At 63.7% G+C, this 18,082-nt stretch overlaps 2 protein-coding genes across 6 annotated transcripts in view; one reads left to right on the top strand and one right to left on the bottom strand.

The window, feature by feature from the left end:
• The window catches only part of AP3D1 (adaptor related protein complex 3 subunit delta 1), a 37,481-nt gene extending 23,538 nt beyond the window's left edge, over positions 1–13,943 (top strand). Inside the window, exons 15-32 of one of the 3 annotated variants that reach the window (XM_049639548.1) lie at positions 13–244; positions 1,342–1,487; positions 1,843–1,984; positions 3,483–3,554; positions 4,255–4,330; positions 4,822–5,021; positions 5,260–5,333; positions 5,416–5,596; positions 5,888–5,953; positions 6,288–6,401; positions 7,294–7,437; positions 7,811–7,858; positions 8,235–8,424; positions 8,633–8,721; positions 8,816–8,901; positions 9,461–9,582; positions 9,690–9,769; positions 12,978–13,943. In XM_049639548.1, coding sequence (XP_049495505.1) covers positions 13–244; positions 1,342–1,487; positions 1,843–1,984; positions 3,483–3,554; positions 4,255–4,330; positions 4,822–5,021; positions 5,260–5,333; positions 5,416–5,596; positions 5,888–5,953; positions 6,288–6,401; positions 7,294–7,437; positions 7,811–7,858; positions 8,235–8,424; positions 8,633–8,721; positions 8,816–8,901; positions 9,461–9,582; positions 9,690–9,769; positions 12,978–13,073 — 2,158 coding nt within the window. In that variant the 3' untranslated portion in view covers positions 13,074–13,943. Of the gene's footprint in view, positions 1–12; positions 245–1,341; positions 1,488–1,842; positions 1,985–3,482; positions 3,555–4,254; positions 4,331–4,821; positions 5,022–5,259; positions 5,334–5,415; positions 5,597–5,887; positions 5,954–6,287; positions 6,402–7,290; positions 7,438–7,810; positions 7,859–8,234; positions 8,425–8,632; positions 8,722–8,815; positions 8,902–9,460; positions 9,583–9,689; positions 9,770–12,977 lie in introns of those variants that run through there. The other 2 variants (XM_049639547.1, XR_007459760.1) reach the window with 2 other exon arrangements.
• Positions 13,944–14,959: 1,016 nt separating this feature from the next.
• IZUMO4 (IZUMO family member 4) lies at positions 14,960–18,017 on the bottom strand. 3 transcript variants are annotated; one of them, XM_049639549.1, is made up of 10 exons: positions 17,734–18,014; positions 17,543–17,623; positions 17,377–17,448; positions 16,760–16,786; positions 16,587–16,662; positions 16,356–16,403; positions 16,259–16,273; positions 15,872–15,889; positions 15,606–15,620; positions 14,960–15,283 (listed from the first exon to the last, which is right to left on the bottom strand). In XM_049639549.1, exons 1-10 carry the CDS (start codon positions 17,945–17,947, stop codon positions 15,193–15,195), a joined length of 657 nt encoding a protein of 218 aa, XP_049495506.1. In that variant the 5' UTR covers positions 17,948–18,014; the 3' UTR covers positions 14,960–15,192. The 3 variants fall into 3 exon arrangements, with proteins under 3 accessions (XP_049495506.1, XP_049495508.1, XP_049495507.1); XM_049639551.1 differs by lacking the exon at positions 16,760–16,786 and having other exon boundaries at positions 17,734–18,017; XM_049639550.1 differs by lacking the exon at positions 16,259–16,273 and having other exon boundaries at positions 17,734–18,013.
• Between the last annotated feature and the right edge of the window lie 65 nt (positions 18,018–18,082).

Here is an 18,082-nt window from a genome sequence, read left to right as displayed (position 1 = left end):
TCTTGTCCGCAGGCACCTGCAGGAGCCCCAGCAGACCCTCGAGGCCATGCTGCGGCCTAAAGTCACTACCCTACCCGGCCACATCCAGGCCGTGTACGTGCAGAACGTGGTCAAGCTCTACGCGTCCATCCTGCAGCAGAAGGAGCAGGCGGCGGAGCCGGAGGCGGCCCAGGACGTCACCCAGCTCATGGTGGAGCGGCTGCCCCAGTTTGTGCAGAGCGCGGACCTGGAGGTCCAGGAGCGGGTGAGCGTTCCTCGGGGGTCTGCCTCCGGAAGAGCCTGTGTCTCTCGTTTGTGGCCGGCTTCGCCTTTCCCAGAGGGCATCTTGGGAGAAATCTGCTTTCCAGGGCTCCCTCCCGGCCCCGGGGATGTGGGCGGGTTCCGGGCCCCCCCCCCCCCCCCCGGGGGGGGGGGGGGTGGTCCGCCGCAGGTGGAGTGCAGCGAGAAGGGGGCAGGTCGTGAGAGAGAGAACGAGTGGGAGGTGCCGGCCTGCAAGGGAAGTATCGGAATCAAGCCGGTTGGCAGCAGGTTCCCGGGTGGGGTGGCGGGTGGCCGGGGACCGGGCCGCTTGCTGCGGGCAGACTGGTCTGGCACGTGCTGCATACAGCAGGCGGGTGGGAGGGAGCTCGGTGGGGGCCGTTTCTGGTGCCCCGGGGGCAGCGGAGGGCTCTCAGTTATCCAGACCTCACAGAAGCGTTCAGTGCCCCGGCCTCGAGCCCTGCGTCAGGCTGGGAGCCGCACTCGAGCCGAGTCCCGGGTCGGAGTCCGCAGAGGACGGGCAGCACGGCGGCGCCCGGTGCCTCCTAGAAGTTGCGGTTTCGGGTTGTCTGTGTCTCGGAGGACAGTGCTGTCTCTGCTTGTGACTCCGTCTCGTTTGGGGGCCCGTTTCAGTCTTTGTCTCCTGCAGACTGACACGGCAGCCAGGGCTGGTATCTTCCTCCCCGGGTGCTTCTGTGTGGCCCGTGGCTTCTCTCGGTGCCTTTGGTATATACGTACACGCGTCTATGTTTTCTTAACGTTTATTTGTTTTGAGAGAGCGCATGCGCACAGCAGAGGGGCGCAGAGAGAGAGGGGACAGAGGATGTAAAGCAGGCTCTATGTTGACAGCAGATAGCCCGATATTGGGCTTGAACTCACCAGCCTTGAGATCAGGGCCTGAGCTGAAACTGGACACTTAACCGAGCCCACTTCTTGTGCTGCTCTCGGTGCCTTCTAGACGTTCTCAGTAGGGTCAGACGAGAGGCAGCCACTCTCCTGGGCTGGGCAATGCGTTAGGGTGCTAAGTGGCCTACAGGGCCAGTCCTCCGTGACCAAACTGTGACTCCCCTGTGGTCTCCTCAGGCGTCCTGCGTCTTGCAGCTGGTCAAGCACATCCAGAAGCTTCAGGCCAAGGATGTGCCGGTAGCAGAAGAAGTGAGTGCCCTCTTTGCTGGAGAGCTGAATCCAGTGGCTCCCAAGGCGCAGAAGAAGGTTCCAGTTCCTGAAGGGTGAGCTGCGCGGCCCGTCAGAGGACATGGGCCAGGATGGTAGGAAGAGCAGTGAAAGAACCACAGTGGGGTCTTGACTGGTGTCCCTGTCCCAGCTGCCGCCCCCCGGAAGTAGACGGGGCAGCCCTTGCCTACAGATACCGGGTATGACGAGCCGGCACGGGGTCCCCAGAACACGAGGAGGGTCACAAGGGGCCCCTAGACTCTCACTGGGCAGCCATGATCTCAAGTGGCGGCCTAGCTTTTGCGTCCTCGTCTCCAAGAGGACAGGGGTATCCCTGTCTCATCTGCCCCATGAGCGTGCGAGGCTGGCACTCGGGCTGGAGCTGCCTCGTGACCCCCCTGCATCTTATAGCCTGGACCTGGACGCTTGGATCAACGAGCCGCCCTCGGACAGCGAGTCTGAGGACGAGAAGCCCAAGGCCATCTTCCACGACGAGGAGCAGCGCCATGCCAAGCAGCGGCAGCCGGAGGCAGAGGAGGAGGAGCTGGCCCGGGTGAGCACCGGGTGCGGGGAGGCCGGGCTTCGTTCCCACTGGGGCCTCCGGGGCGGACGGCCTCGCTCAGGGCAGACCCTGGACCCTGAGCCCCCAGGTGCTGAGCATGTTCCTGTCCTGTCCGATCTGAGCTTTGTCCCAGTACCCTCAGGGGAGCACTGAGCCAACCTGGGAGGTCTGGGTTGGGTTTTGTGCAAATGAGAAGCGGTTTCTCTTAAGGCCTGAGCTCCTCAGAGAGAGTCATAGGGCCTGGTTTGGCAGGCAGGGGGTTTCACTCGTGCTTTCCAGGTGGAGGGTTTTATTGTCTTTTATTTTAAGAAAATTTTTTTAATGGTTATCTTGGGGGTAGAGAGAGAGAGAGAGAGTGCATGTGCTCATGTGCACGAGCGGGAGAGGGCAGAGGGAAAGGGAGGCACAGACTCTGAAGCAGCTCCAGGCTCTGAGCTGTCAGCACAGAGCCCAACGTAGGGCTCGAACTCCCGGACCGTGATATCATGAGCTGAGCCAAAGTCGGACGCTTAACCGACTGAGCCACCCAGGCCGCGCCCTTGGAAGATTTTATTTTAATTTAAAAAATGTTTTTTCTTGGGGCGCCTGGGTGGCTCAGTCGGTTAAGCGTCCGACTTCGGCTCAGGTCACGATCTCGCGGTCCGTGAGTTCGAGCCCCGCGTCGGGCTCTGGGCTGACGTCTCAGAGCCTGGCGCCTGCTTCCGATTCTGTGTCTCCCTCGCTCTCTGCCCCTCCCCCGTTCATGCTCGGTCTCTCTCTCTCTGTCTCAAAAATAAATAAACGTTTAAAAAAAAAAAATGTTTTTTCTTAATGTTTATCATCTACCTGGGAGAGAGAGACCAGGACAGCGTGAGTAGGGGAGGGGCAGAAAGAGAGACACAGAATCTGAAACAGGTTCCAGGCTCTGAGCTGTCAGCACAGAGCCTGACACGGGGCTCGAACTCATGAATTGTGAGATTGTGAGCTGAGCCAAAGTCAGATGCTCAACGCACTGAGCCCTGCAGGCGCCCCTCCGGTGGAAGGTTTTATAACAACATGCAGCATTCAGACAGCTCAGAAAAGTCCAGAGATACTGCATCCCCTCAGCTCCCCACCACACCATGCCTTATCGTCCTGAAACAAGGGGTCCCCTCGTGGCCTGTCCTGCTCTCCTCCTGCCCATCTGCAGGCTGAGCCTTCAGGCAGTGTGATCTGACTCCCAGCTCAGCTCTTCTTCGTGACTGAGCGACCTCAGACAGCTCACCCAACCTCTCTGAGCTCACATCCTTGAAACAGAAGGCCATCTCCACATCCCGGGGTCATTTCTGAGCTCTTGCTGTCCCCCCACTTGTTCCTGCTGCGGTCTCCCTATTGGTCAGGGGCCACCAGTAAAGTACTGGGGCGTTCCGGGCCCGCCTGGGGCCTGGAACATGGACGCAGTCCGCGCCTGGAAGGGAGGGTCTGTTCCACGAGCATTCACTGACTTGCACTTCGAATCCTGTCCCTGCAGCGTCGAGAAGCCCGGAAGCAGGAACAGGCTAACAACCCTTTCTACATCAAAAGTTCCCCATCTCCCCAAAAGGTGAGGCTGGCCCCAAGTCGTCCTTGAGAGACACTCCCCTACCCCTGAGCCCCACAGCGCCCCCATCCGCTCTCGGGAGGACACCAGGGGCCCCCAGCTCCAGGCCGGTGTTTGGTTGTCACGGTAGGTCCACGTGGCCCAACTGCCAGGTGGGTCTGAACACCAAGACCCGGGAGCGGGTGTGGATGTGGGGTATTCCACATGACTAGAATGTTCTAGATCTTAATCCAGGTGGTGCCTGCTGCCTTCCTCCGTGTCCTCCCCCTGCTGGGCTCCCCCCGGTCGACGCGGCTCCATATGGGTGCTCCATTGCCCTCCTCTGGGGATTGCCGGGTCACCTCGTGGCTCCGCTCAACTTTCTGAGGGGCCGAGGTGGCCCACACCTGGCGTGCACCCTCACCAGCTCCTGTGATGTCTGACTTTGATTTTAGCGCTCGCAGGGGGTTCGGGCTGCGTTACTTTTCTAACTCGAAGTAGGTGACCCAGAGAGAAAGCTGTGCCTCGGCCCCGTGCCTGTTGGTGCTGACGGACCGTTCCCCAGTCTTAGGGAGCTGTGCTCCCCAGGGTGCCCCGTCGCATTTGCAGGGGTCCCGCACACCGCCGGCTGCGTGCGTGTGTCATCCTGGGCCGTGGCCCCACCTCAGGCGTCTCCGTCTGTCCGTGCGTCCTACCCGGTAACGCTCACTGCTTGCTTCTCCAGCGGTACCAGGACATGCCCGGAGTGGAACATATCCCCGTGGTGCAGATAGACCTCTCGGTGCCCCTGAAAGTGCCAGGCAAGTATTTGCACAGGCGGTGTGAGCCCCGGGAACCCATGAGCGAGGGGGTGGGGGCCCGAGTCTGGGTCCCGGATGCTGCCAAGGGCCAGCCTTACCAGCCCCGGACCTGCCCCCTCCTGCATCCTTGGCTGGAGTAGGTTCCAGATTGGAGGGTGAGTGGGGGGTACACGCCAAGGGCCCCAGCCTCTCCATGCTGGCGCCGCCTCGTTTCTCCCTGGACCCTACCGCGCCCCCACCGCCGCCCCCACCGCCACCCCCACCCCCACCCCCACCCCCGCCGCCACGCACCCACACGTCCGCACTCGGAAAGCCTCTGCCTGCTCCCGGGCAGCCACGGTGGCAGCCCCTGTGAGCTCCCTCGCCCCCTTTTAGCGCAGACCACGGTGGGCCGTGGGCCGCTCTCCCTGCTGAGCCCCCAGGGGCCACCCTCCCGCACATGGCTCTCGGGGCCAGGGCGGCGCTGAGCACCGTGGGGCGTACGCCTGCAGGGATGCCCGTGTCGGACCAGTACGTGAAGCTGCAGGAGGAGAGGGAGCACCGGCAGAGGCTGGAGAAGGACAGGAGGCGGAGGAAGAAGGACAAGGACAAGAGGGGCAAGCCGCGGCGCCACAGCTCGCTGCACACAGAGAGCGACGAGGACATCGCCCCGGCGCAGCGGGTGGACATCGTCACCGAGGAGATGCCTGAGGTCGGCCCGCTGGGGCCACGACGGACGGGGAGCGGGTTCCCTCCATGGGCAGGTGTCCCGCGGGCACCACCGCCGCTCCCGGGGCCACGCTCGGGCGGGCCTTACCGTCACTGGCGTTCTCGGGGGGCCCCTGGCATCCCGACCTCTTGCCTACGGAGTGCCCGTGGGGGCGGGGGACTTCACAGACCCCGGGGGGCTCGGGCCGGACGGACTGGATGCGCTTTCTGTCTCCCCTCAGAACGCTCTCCCCAGCGACGAGGACGACAAAGACCCCAACGACCCTTACAGGGCCCTGGACGTCGACCTGGACAGGTAAGCACGGGGGCGGAGCCGGGCCGTCCTGTTTCCTGTGTCCCCGTCAAGTGCTCGCTGTGATGCACCCGCCTGCCCCCAGGCCCCTGGCCGACAGCGAGAGGCTGCCCGTCCAGAAACACAGAAACGCCGAGACTACCAAGTCCCCCGAAAAGGAGGACGTCCCTGTCGTGGAGAAGAAGATCAAAAAGCCCAGGAAGAAAGAGAAGAAGCACAGAGAGAAAGAGCGAGAGAAGAAGGAGAAGAGAAAGGAGGAGAAGGAGGTGGGCGCGGGCAGCCGGGTGCAGGGACCCCGCAGCCCCCCACGCTGAACGCCACATCGCCCCACGCCGGCCCGCGTGGCCACGGCGGGGCAGGCCTGGGGGTCGTGCCGGTGGGCGGCCGTCCGGGGCTGCCCGCCGTGGCGCCGGTAGGGCGGGAGGTGCCGCCCGGTCTCCCCGCGCGCGGGTTCCCGTGGAGCCGGAGCGGCCGCGTCCGGTCAGGGCGGCGCCGCCCGTGCTCCTCTGGAGCCTGCGTTGCTGCTTCACCGAAGGCGCGTCTTCCTGTGGTTCCAGGGCGAGGACTTCGATTTTTGGCTGTCCACCACCCCGCTGCCCGCCGCGGCCCCGGCCCCGGCCCCGGTAAGAGCCTGGTGGCCTGTGCCGGCCCCACCCGGTCCTCCACTGGACACACGGGTGCACGTCCGGGCTGTCCGCCCCAAGTTCGCGTGGGCGCACAGACCGGCGAGGTTGGGGCCGGCCCAGCCGGTGGCTGTAGGAACGGCCCCCGTCCCAGCCTGCAGCCCCTCGGCCGGGCCGGGCCGCCTCTCCCCTCTGGCGGCCGTGCGCTTCGGTGCCAACCGGATGCCCCGTGTGCTGAGGGAGGCCGGGCCGGGATGCGGGGCTGGGGGCGCAGAGGACACCCTGTCCCGGGTGCCAGTTGGCTCCTCGAGCGCTGCTGCCCGGCTTCCTGCAGGGAGAGCCTGGAGCGAACGCCGTCACCGCTGCCCCTGAGGGAGGGGGCGAGGAGCCCAGGAGAGAGGAGCGAGGTGACGACGAGGACGGAGACAATGAGCGGGACCCCGAAAAGGTGAGGGCGCGTGCCTTGGCTGCCCTCGTGGAGTGGCCGCGTGGCTGTGCAGGAGAGGGTCGTTCCCGAATCCCGCGAACGGGGGTCATGGGGGTCCTGGTGGCGGCTTCTCGTTTTTACGTCTTATTCGGTAGTAACTCACCCATGGGCAGTCGCACATTTTCACAGTCTGTGGTTCAGGGGCGTTCACCGTGTTGTGTTACCATCACCGGTGCCTAATTCCAGAACATTCCCTCTCCTCAAAAGAAACCGCGGTCACCCCCCACCCCCTCCCCAGCCCCGGCCCCCACGAGCCCCCTTCCTGTCCCCGGATGAACCTGTTCTGGACATTTCACACGCGCGGACTCACACCCCGCGTGGCCCCTCGTGTCTGGTCCCCTCCCTGAGTGTCGTGTGTTCAGGGTCCGTCCTCGGGCAGTGGGTGCGGACACCTTGTTTCTGCTTGCGGCCGAGGGACGTGCGCGTGTGCGGTGGACACATGCGTGTCCGTTCACCCACTGAAGTTTTCACCTCTTTGTTGTCGTGAGTCGTGTTCCCGCGAGGGTGTGTGTGCAGGTTTTGGTGTGGACGTGTGTTCTTGTGCCTGCGCTGAGGAGCTGCCGGGCCACGTGTCCACGTGTGGGTTCTGGCTGGTCTCCCTGTGCGTTTTCACCCGTCGGCAGTGAGCCGCTAGGTCCTCGCCTGCTCCCCGTGGACCCGGGGCTTGCTGGTCTGTGCACTCTGCCGCGCGTGCCCCTTCCCTCGGCTCGCTGGCCCTGCGTCTCGGAGACGTCGTGTCGTCGCAACGCGTCCGCGGGCTGCCGAGTGGCCTCGGTGCATGTCGTGCCTCGCTGGGCAGCAGCGAGCTGAGAGAGAGCGCTGAGGGTTGAGCCTGGTCTCTCTGCTCCAGAAGGCTTCGAAGCATAAGAAGAAGAAGCACAAGAAGGAGAAGGAGGAGAGACCCAAGGACAAGAAGAAACCCAAGAAGAAGCAGCCTCCAGGTGAAGAGGCGGCAGAGCCCGTGGAGAACGGCGCGCTCGCTGACGAGCCTCTCCCGGTGAGGGGTACTTCACTCGCCCCCCGCGGGCCGGAGGCGCCCCCACGGCCCGCCGAGGCCTCGACGCAGGGACAGACCCGGGCCGAGTCTAGGAGCCGCGTCTGCGGGCCGGCGGGCAGTGGGGCCTCGGTGGGCGCGGGCGGGTGACCCCGGGGCTGTGGGATTCAGGGGGGTGGCGCTCTCGTGTGGCGGGACGTCCCCGAGGTGCAGGCGTGCGCTGCTCGGGACCCCCGAGGGCTCCCCACACCCCGCTTCTCGTCGGTCCCGACGTTCCCACCGGAGCGCTTGGCAGCTGGCGACGGGCCCGGCCCGTGAGCCGCCGCCGCCCTCGGGTTCTCGCTGGCCAAAGCTGAGCGTTTTCCTCTCTTCCTAGCCCATGTCCAGCTACTGCCTCCTGGCCGAGAACTCCTACATCAAGATGGTGAGTGCTGTGGGCATTGCAGGGGGGCTGGGGCGGCCTTGGGCTCCTTTCTCGGGGCGTGAGGAGGGACGCGGTAGGGCTCGGGGGCAGTGAGCGAGCCTTTCTAGGGAGAGAGGCGCACGTGGGTGCTTGCCGCCACGTGGGCCCGCAGGGCCGGCTGGCTGTGGGGGCCCCGAGGGCCGACGTGATGGCCAGTGGCTCTCAGAGAAAGGGCGGGAGCGGCCGGGACCACGGATGGAACCGGAGCGGTTTCCCTCGCGTGAGGGTTCGAGCACTTTCCCCTCTCGGACGCGTTGTACGTTTGCACGGCGGGGTTGCCGGCACTCCCGGGCCCCTCGTGCGGGCCCCGGAGGCTGAGGCCGGCCTTGCCCTGCAGACCTACGACATCCAGGGCAGCCTGCAGAAGGACAGCCAGGTCACCGTGTCCATCGTCCTGGAGAACCAGAGCAGCAGCTTCCTGAAGGGCATGGAGTTCAACGTGCTGGACTCGCTCAACACCAGGCTGGCCCGGCCAGAGGGCTCCTCCGTCCACGACGGCGTCCCCGTGCCTTTCCAGTTGCCCCCAGGTGCGTGGGCCGTCAGGCAGGGCGTCGGGGCTCCCGCCGACCCAGGTCCTCTTAGTCCCAGGAGCCCCCTTTCCTCCTGTCACCTGCTTCCCGACCGGGGCGGGCAACGCTGAGGGCAGGCCCCGGGCGGGGGCAGGGCCGGACCCCAGCTGGGCAGCGCCCCGTGCCGCTCTTGGGACCCACTCCTTGTCCCCTTGTCCTCTTCCAGGCATCTCCAACGAGGCCCAGTTTGTATTCACCATTCAGAGTATCGTCATGGCCCAGAAGCTCAAGGGGACCCTGTCCTTCATTGCCAAGGTAACGGGGCTGGAGGCGGGGCCCAGAGCCCACGGCCGCGTCCCCGCTCCACGGCCCCCTGCGCCCTCCTCACCCGGTGCCCCCGCTCCCACAGAACGATGAAGGGTCGACCCACGAGAAGCTGGACTTCAAGCTCCACTTCAGCTGTACCTCGTACTTGGTCACGACGCCCTGCTACAGGTGCGTGGTGCCCACCTCCCTCCCGCTTCCGCTCGTCACGCAGTTAGCTGGCAGACACTCCTGGCCTAAGGCAGGAGGGCCCGGTCTGCCATTGGCGCAGGAGGTCGGCTCTGGCGAGCGTCCGCCAGCCCGGGCCACGTGGCAGATACACGGGCCTCGTGGCCCAGGCGGCAGACGGGTTCTCTCCTGGTGCCAGAGGCCAGAGGCCGTGATGGGGGGTCGGCAGGGCTAGACGCTTTTCGTGCCACGCTTGTTGGCGTGCAGGTGCCGTCTTCTCCCCGTGTCCTCACGCGGTCGTCCCTCTGCGTGTCTGCGTCCTGATCTCCTCTGTTTAGAAGGACGTTGGTCTTACTGGTTTAGGACCCTGTTTGCAAATACAGTCACATCCTGAGCTCCAGGGGTCGGGAGTCAACATAGGAATTTGGGGGACGCGGGTTAGCCCGTGACATCGTACAGGACCGTCAGAGACCTCGAGCCGCAGGCACACGAAGGAAGGTATCACGCCTGGGGCTGGGGGCCCACCGGTTGTCAGCCTCCCTGGCCTGTGTTCTTCTCACAGTGACGCCTTTGCCAAGTTGCTGGAGTCTGGGGACCTGAGCATGAGCTCAATCAAAGTCGACGGCATTAGTATGTCCTTCCAGAACCTTCTAGCAAAGATCTGTTTTCATCATCATTTTTCCGGTAAGGCCCCCGACGTGGCCGGCAGATGGGGCGGCTTTACGCATGCGCGGGTGGCCCTCTGCCCCCGGTGGGCCGTCCCGGGCCTCAGCCTGCGCCCTCTGTCACAGTGGTGGAGAGAGTGGAGTCCTGCGCCTCCATGTACAGCCGCTCCGTCCAGGGCCACCACGTCTGCCTCCTGGTGAAGAAGGTGAGCCCCGGCCCCCCCTCCCCTGTGCTCTCGAGGCCCCAGGGCTTCTTGGCTTCCGGCGTCTCGCTGAGCTCAGCCCGCCTGTTTCGCTGAGGGCTCGTGAGCCTCCTTCCGAGAGGAGGCCGGCCACCTGCTTCCCCGGCCCGGTCTTGGCGTCAGGCCTGGCAGCCCGCCCGTCGGGGTCGGGAGGGGTGCCCGGTCCTGGGGCGCCTCCTCACCCGGTCCTCGGGCTTTCCAGGGGAGCCGTGTGGGCCCGGGGGCGGCCTCGGTGAAAGTTTCCATCGGGCGGTGTCGGGCCCTTTCCTCGGCGGCCGTGGGTCCCCGGTCCACGAGCTGCGTCTCGGGCCGGCCGCGGTGGCGTATGGTCCCTCCGCCCGAGTCGCCGAGTCCGCATGGGTTGTCTTCCGTGGGTCTCTTCTGTGGCGCCCAGTGGGTCCCAGCGGTACCTTCCTTCGCTCCTGACGGTGACCGTTTGTGTCTTTTCTCGTTATTCTTGGCCGTCCTGGCGGGCGGTTTATCGTTTTTCTTGATTTTTTTCAAAGGTAAATTTAAAAGCTACCCTTTAAGGAACTTTGTTTTTTTAAGGCAATAAATAAACATTGTTCAGCTTTGTTTTTTCCTTCCCTTTTTCTGCCTGCTTTGGGCTTATTTTCTGTTTTGCGTGTTTGTTCAGGTAGGAGCTGAGGTTTTCCTTCTCTCGAGAAGAGTTTAATGCTTCGTTTACCTTGAAGCCGCGCTTTAGCTGAACGCCACGGGTGTTTAAATATTTCGTGTCTATGTCTAAACGGTTCTAACGTTTTCTGATTCCTGCTCCCAGGTCCTGTAGAGTGCACGGGTCACTTAGAAGCGTGTTGTTTGGTTTCCCGTGTTCGGATGGCTTTTTGCTTCGGGTTTGTAGCGTGATGCCACCGTGGTTGGGGGACACGCCGCTTCTGATTTCGGTCCTTCGAAAGTATTGAGATTTGCGTTCTGGCCCTGGACGTGGTCATTCGTGGCAGGCAGGGGTGGCGCTCGTGGATGCGTGGAGGCAGTGAGTGTTCTGCCGGTGGAGCGGGCCCCACCGGTGGTGGTCTCGATTCTTCTGGGCCCTTGGAGTCTGTGTTGCCGGCCCGGCGGCTGCCTGAGTGGGTGGTGTGAGGTTAGTGACAGGTTGTCTGTCCCCCCGGAGTTGTTGGGTTCGCTCTGTGTGTCTGCTGTTAGGTGTGTGGACCGAGAAAGTCGTGGCGTCTTGACATGTGCACCTGTTTGTTTATCCGCGTCGACCTCCTTCTTTATCTCGGGTTGTTTTCTCTGCTGCGAAGTTCTCCGGTCTGATGTCGGACAAAAAGCCACTCTCGCTTTCTCATGACGGGTGCTGACGCGGCGTGTCTTCTTGAGTGCGTCCTTCCTGTGTTGGAAGGCGTTCTCACCGGTGGGTGCCGTCATCCCACTGACGACCCCGGGTCTCCTCCTCTGTCTGGTCTTCCGCTTCTCCCCTGCCCTCCCTCTCCTGCACACGCCATGCCGCCCGCTCCACACCTGCCTCCAGCCACTTCTGGGACAGGCCCGGGGGCCGCGGAGCCTCGTCCAGGGCTAGTTTTGCTGGGCGCGTTAGCTTGGCAGATCTTTGTCTCAGTGCTTTAAAATCACGCCGCTTCTGGGGTGCCTTGGCGGGCTCAGTCAGTGGAGGGTGAGGCTTGATCTCGGGGCTCTAGAGTTGAAGCCCCACGCTCGGTATAGAGAGGACTCACTTTTTTTAATATTTATTTTTTGAGAGACAGAGACAGAGCATGAACAGGGGAAGGGCAGAGAGAGGCAAAGAGAGACACGGAATCTGTCCAGGCTCTAAGCTGTCAGCACAGAGCGTGACCAGGGGCTTGAACTTGTGAACCACGAGATCCTGGCCTCAGCCAAAGTCGGACGCTTAACCGATTGAGCCACCCAGGTGCCTCGAGAGGACTTAAAAGTAAAATCTTCCAGAAGATCGTCACACTGCCTCGTTTCACAGTCGCAGTTTCTGGACGAGAGCTGCACCCCGTTATTCTTTTCACAGAGAGGCGCCGTCTCCTCTCCGGGTTTTTCTTGGTTGTCGGCCTCCAGCAGGTCACAGCGTGTCTGGCGTGGACTTCTCTGGGTCTGTCAGGAGTGTGCTACGCCTCTTGAGTGTTTGCAAAATTCTGGAAGTTTCCCGCTGTTACTTAAGTTCTTTCTTAGCGCCGGGTTCTTCTTAGCACCGGGCCTGCCTGGCCCCGCCCTCTGCCGTGCCAGCCATTCTGCCCGTGGGCCCACCCGTGGGTGTCTCGTTTTGACGACTGTGTATTCCAGGTCTGGAACGTCCGCCGGGCGTTCTCGAGATCTTGCCTGTCTTTGCTGGGATGTTCCGTCTTCCTGTTTGCTTCAACAGTGCTCCTGACTGCGTGTTGGGGGGTGTTTTTTTTGTTGTTGTTTGTTTTTTAATTTTTTTTTTTTTAATGTTTATTTATTTGTGAGACAGAGAGAGACAGAGCATGAACGGGGGAGGGTCAGAGAGAGGGAGACACAGAATCTGAAACAGGCTCCAGGCTCCGAGCCGTCAGCACAGAGCCGGACGCGGGGCTCGAACTCACGGACCGAGAGATCGTGACCTGAGCCGAAGTCGGCCGCTTAACCGACTGAGCCACCCAGGCGCCCCATGGGGGGTGTTTATAGTAGGGACTTACAAGCCTGTGTCCCATCGGAAGATGCCACGTCCTCCTCGTCCTGGCCTGGCCGTTGGCTGCCTTTCCCACAGAGCTGAGCTGAGGTCTCCCGGGTCTCTGGGTGCTCAGTAACCGGGGCCTTGTTAATCCCGCGGGGGACACGGCATGGGCTGCAGGTGCCTGACCTTTGGTCCCAGCGCCCGTCTGTCTCTGTGACCTTTGTCCCGCTTGTCGGAGCTGCCGCACGCGGGCACCGGCCCTGGGACCAGGGGGACAGCGGCTCGCGGACACGTTTACAGGCCGCTTTCCCCAAGGCCCCCCAGCCAGAATGTGGGCCGTTGCCCAGATTGGGGTTCTCCGGTCCCGGCCTCGGTGGCGGGGGGGGGGGGGGGGGGGGGGTGCTCCGGGGCACCTCCCTTGTCTGGATCCGCGAAGCACCAGCACCGAGGGAGGTGGTGACAGACACAAATGGCACATTCGGCCACGAGGCGGCCTCTGGGTGTCGCGTTCCACACCCTGCACAGGCCTGACGGCCGATTCCCCTTTTCCAGGGGGAGAAGTCCGTGTCGGTGGACGGGAAGTGCAGTGACGCGACGCTGCTGAGCAACCTGCTGGCGGAGATGAAAGCGACGCTGGCCGAGTGCTGAGCCCGGCCCCCCGCCCCCACCCCGGCCCCCGCTCGGGTCGCGAGGTGACACGCTGTACTGACACATCTTGTCGGCGTTCCTACTTTGCCTCTTCCCGTCTCTTCAGCGAGGAGCCCCGAGGCTGCCCGAGGAGCCGGCAGCGGCGCCCGGTGGACCGTGTGGGGTGGCGCGCCCTGATCCCGCGAGGCCACCCGAGTGCCCCACGGCCCCCACACTCCCTGCCTGGGGGCGCCTGCTCACCCTCCTCCCTCGCGGCCGCGGGCCAGGACATCCGGTGGCCCCGGGGCCGTGCAGGCTGCTGTCGTGTTCCCCGCGTCCCACCCACGTGTTCATGCGTTGCCACGGCTGCCACCCGGGGTGGGGTCTAGTCGGGATCCCTGACGGAGTGGGGCCTGGACCTTGTTGGTTTACATTTCTTTCCTGTCCAGTGAAATGTGTCTCGGTCGGTGGTGTTTGGCGAGTGGTGGGGACTGTTTGCGATTCTAGGTCCCTCCTGTCGCCGAACGCTCCCCAGGCTTTGTCCCACACCGTGCCCGCAGCTGCGGGGAAGGCCCGGTCATGGGGGGGGGGGGGGGCCGGGGGTCCGGCCCCTGGAATGCACCTCATGGGGCGGGGCAAGGGGACCCCGGACCACCCCGTCAGAGATGATGGTCCTCAATGACGTAACTTCCTTTTGACGAACACTGTCACTTTAGCATGTAGGGTAATCTATTACAGAATCCTGTGCAGTGATTCCAGAACCTCAGAATTGTATGATGTGTTCTATAAGAATTGATTTGCTATCGACATTCCCAGATAAAGGACAGAGAGACATATCACGCTGCTGTAATGATTTTGTGTCGAGATGATCCAATAAACTTGTAACACAGACGTTTGTCTGTCGCACCTCCTGTCTGTGCCGGTGTGCACACCCGGTTACAAGAGGGACTCCGGACCATCCTCGAGCTGCCTGGGGCACCCTCGGGAGGTCACACAGCGTGCTGGGGATCCCTGTCCCCACCTGCGAGCGCGCCCTTCCCTTCGTGATGGAGGTGAGGTCATCCCCACACACGGTCCAAGCCCCAGCGGGGAGCCACGACCCCACCCACGGGAGGTCCACCAACGTCGCGGACCGCACCCTCCTTTCCCTTCCCAGGGAACCCCACTAGCGGCGGGTGTGTAGGTGAGCGGCAGAAGCAGGTGCCGGAAGGCAGGCCCTGCCCGTGCTTCAATTTGCCACATTGCCACTGTCTTTACTGACGCCATGTGGCCAAGGGACAATTCAGGACCGGTAAGGCCGGGTCAGCAGACAGAAAGCCGTCCGACCCCTACGCGGACCCGGTGCCGGGCAGCCCCCGCCTTCCACCAGCTTCTCTTCCTGATGATCGCCCGCCCGAGCCAGACCCCTCGCGGGTCCCTCCGCTCCCTCACCAGCACTGGGGCAGCAGAGGCCCCATTGACGCCTTGAGGCCGTTGTTGGCCGGTAATACCACCGGCCCGCACAGCCTGCCGGAGTGGTGTTCCACGCCCACCCGGCCCTGCGGACTCTTCTGACCTCCGTGTACCTGCTCCTGGCAGGACTAGTCCCCGACTTCTCGCCTGCCAGGCACATCAAGCCATTTACCGTGGGTCTCTCGTAACGCACATGAGTGTTTGCGAAAGGAAACGACGTGCTAGGGACGCTTCCTGTGCTCCTTCGGCTGAGGTTTAGCCCGGCGTGGCGAGTCAAGAGCACCCGCTAGCGCCGAAGGCTTGGGTCTGTCAAGCCTGCCCGGCTGTGTTGAGACGGGTTGCGGTACAATTGGCATGGAAATCCCGGGGCCGTCAGCCCTGCCCCAGTGCCCGTGACCAGGATGTGCCTTTCCTGGGGACCCAGCCCTGGTTGCCCCAACACGGATACTCTGTGATGAGAAACAGGGACGTTTAATCATTGCCTCTAATAGCCCTACGGCTCCGCCCGGCGGTGATGCCCTCTATATACAAAGCCACGCGCCCTCCCCGGCCCCGGTCCCAGCCTCTGATGGCAGTGCAGGGACTCAAGGCAGCAGTGAGCCTGCTCCGTGGGGTCAGGCTGGGGCAGTCCAGCTGAGTCCTGACTCCACCTCGAGGCTAGGGCCAGTCTGGCGATGGCCGGTGGCCGTCAGTGCTGTGTCAGGCACTCGGAAGCATTTTCCAGAGTCAGGTTGGCCAGGTGTGGGGGCTCAAGACATGTGAAACTCGGTGACATCAGACTGTTGGGGGAGACATGGGTGCCCTCAGATCTTCTCTCTCTGCTCCGCCTCCCCCCCTCCCCCAAACCAAGGTCTTTGCTACGGGCCTGGGGCATGTGACAGGGCTGCAGACAACCCTCAAAGCTCAACTTGGAGGTCTTGTGGCCTGTACCCATCCCCTAAACAGCATCGGGGCCGAGCCCAACTCTCTTGCAAGGGGCTGCAAAAAGGGGGTGGGAGGCTGTGGCGAGCTGGCCATTGGGTTTTGATCTCTGGCTTAGGCTCAACCCTGCCTACAGAGCCCACCCAGGTCTTCAGAGCCTCCCTCCTCTGCGCCACTCACAAAGCTGGAGTGGTTCTGTGCATCCAGGAGAGGGGAGGAAGATCCGATGTTTATTCGAAGTGGTCACTTGGGTGTGGTTGCAGGGGTGACATCCAGCTTGTCCCAGGTGCAGAGAGAGCCCTGCTGGCTGTGTCTCCCTAGCCAGCCCCTCCCCGTCCATCCCTGACTTAGAGGCCCCCGTGCCACCCCTTTCCTGACTCCCTCGTGCTCCCCTCCAGAAGGCCAGGCCAGGGTTTTGGAGAGAACAGACGGGGCGGGGGCCTTACCTTGTGTGGTCATCCTGTCTGAAAGACATGACAGGGTCCCAGTTAGACCCAAGCTTTAGGGCTGTGCTGTGCCTGTGGCCCCCAAGTCCCTCCACTGGGGCACATCCATCATGGGCCCCCCCCCCCCCCCCCCCCCCCCCCCCCCAGCTCTGACCACAGTCCTACCAGCTGCTTAGGGCAGGGGTAGGACCAGACTCCATGGAAACCTTTAACTTGGGTGTTGCGCCCCCTGGTGCCAGCTGAGCGCAGAGGAAGGGCGGGCTGGGGTCCTGAGCACTGGAGCAGGTGCCGCCTCCCGTGGCCACCCTCCGCGTACTCACCCGCAAGGGCACATAAGCACACCGCCTCTGATAAAAGTCATGCTGGGTTTGGGGACAGGGGACTTACTTGTGCCACTTATTTCTACAACGACAGCAGGATTGGAATCAGAACGTCAGGGGTGGAGGAGAAGGTCCCCTCCTTGAGCCCAGGGGCCCCAACTCACATGTACCGGAGGAGGCCCTGCACAGCTGTTTCCCACTGTGCCGATGACCTGTGGGGACACGGGGCGTGGAGACGGGGCGCCCCAAATCCAGAACTCAGGGCCTGCCGAGGGGCTACCACCCCACCCGACCCCGGTGGAGACAGGCCAGGGAGGAACAGGGAGGGTCTCAGGAGAGCCTCAGACCCACGGGCACAGGGCCCTTGCTGGTCACCACCCGAGCCTGAGCCCTACTCGCAGTTGTAGCCAAAGCAGACGACGTGCGAGTCCGTGCAGTTGGTACAGGAAATGGTCTCGTACTGGAAGATGCCTGCAACACAGGAGAGGCGGCCGCAGGCTCCCCCCGCCTCGGCCTCCAGGGCTGCCGCCACCGCTGTGCCCCACGGACCGGGCAGGGGCTCACTCACCACAGTGACGCTGACAGTCGATGCGGCCTGTGTGGGGACGAGGGCACTGACGGCACTTGTCCCCCGCCCCCACCTACCCTTTTTATTTTTAATTTTTTTTTGTGTGTTTTTGAGAGAGCACGAGTAGGGGAGGGACAGAGAGAGACGGAGACACAGAACCCGAAGCAGGCTCCAGGCTCCGAGCTGTCAGCACAGAGCCGGACGCGGGGCTCGAACTCACGAACCGTGAGATCATGGTCTGAGCCGAAGTCGACACCTAACCGACTGAGCCCCCCCAAGTGACCCCCGACCCAGCCTTCTTGCCCTGCCAGAGCCTCACCTAGGGTTAGGCTGGCTCTCAGCCTGGGAGGAGGGTAGCAGCCCTACTCAGCCGCTTCTCCAGGGACAGGCTGGGGGAGGGCTGGGGTTTATCCAGGCCGCCTGCTGGTGCCCACGGGAAGGAAGGGCCCCTGCCTCAGGGAGCTGCCCTTCCTTCTCTCTGTTGGGAGCCGGCTGCACTGAGCCAGAAGCCCCAGTCCTGTCACGCCAGCCTCTGCCACTCCCTGGCCAGGGCCCCTGGCTCCGGAGGGACTTCTGAAATACCCCCGCGGCGCTCCCCAAGCCCTTCCTTTGCTCACTTTCGATGATTGCATTCTGGATGAGGTGCACCTGCTCCCGAAAGATGGCTCGCAGCTCGTTGGGGAAGTACCCTGTGGGGGTAGGCAGGAGGGAGGTCAGCCTCCGGCGCTGGGCGGAGGGGAGCTGTCTCGGTGTCCCGCGCGCGCGCGGCGCCCGCCCCCTTACCGGGGAAATACATCTTCCCCTGGTACAGCTGATCCATCTTCTGGTACACGGCGTTCGCCACTTGGTTCAGCTTCTCCCGGGCTGGAGGCCGGAGAGGGAGGCCGGTGAGCTGCGCGGGCCGGGGTCAGGCCGGGGTCTGGCGGGAGTCTGGCCGGGCCGGGGGGCGCGCCCGGGCGGTGCCCCGCACTCACTGATCTCCGCGGGGATGGCCAGATGCAGCTCCTTCATCGTGTCCTGGCTCCAGTCGCTGAGCAGCGAGCCCGACACGGGGATGTCGCCCACCCACCAGGACTTGAGATTCACGTGATGGCGGTAGAAGGAGAACTTCTCCGAGAAGTTGCCGTGACAGTGCAGGCAGCCGCGGGCCAGCGCCGCGGTCAGGCCGAGGCACAGCAGCAGAGCCATGGCCCGCCCCGCCCGCCGCCCGCCAACCAACCAACGGCGCCTCCCGCGCCACGCCCCCAGCGCCGGCCTCGCCCGCGCAACGGACAACTGGCTGCACCGGCCCCGCCTCCGGCCCCGCCCCCACGCCGCGCCCCA

The sequence above is a fragment of the Panthera uncia genome, chromosome A2 (assembly GCF_023721935.1).
Source record: "Panthera uncia isolate 11264 chromosome A2, Puncia_PCG_1.0, whole genome shotgun sequence".
NCBI lineage: Eukaryota > Metazoa > Chordata > Mammalia > Carnivora > Felidae > Panthera > Panthera uncia.
Note: the sequence above shows the minus strand (reverse complement) of the source record. Positions and strands in the feature narration are given on the sequence as shown.

What these genes read in the sequence shown, in the direction of transcription:
- IZUMO4 (XM_049639549.1), bottom strand. Translation starts at nt 17,947, where the DNA reads ATGGCTCTGCTGCTGTGCCTCGGCCTGACCGCGGCGCTGGCCCGCGGC. An exon ending in CCAGAATGCAATCATCGAAA is followed by an intron (nt 16,787 to 17,376) that starts GTGAGCAAAGGA and finishes GTCCCCACACAG; the next exon opens with GCCGCATCGACTGTCAGCGT. An exon ending in TGCTTTGGCTACAACTGCGA is followed by an intron (nt 16,404 to 16,586) that starts GTAGGGCTCAGG and finishes GTGTCCCCACAG; the next exon opens with GTCATCGGCACAGTGGGAAA.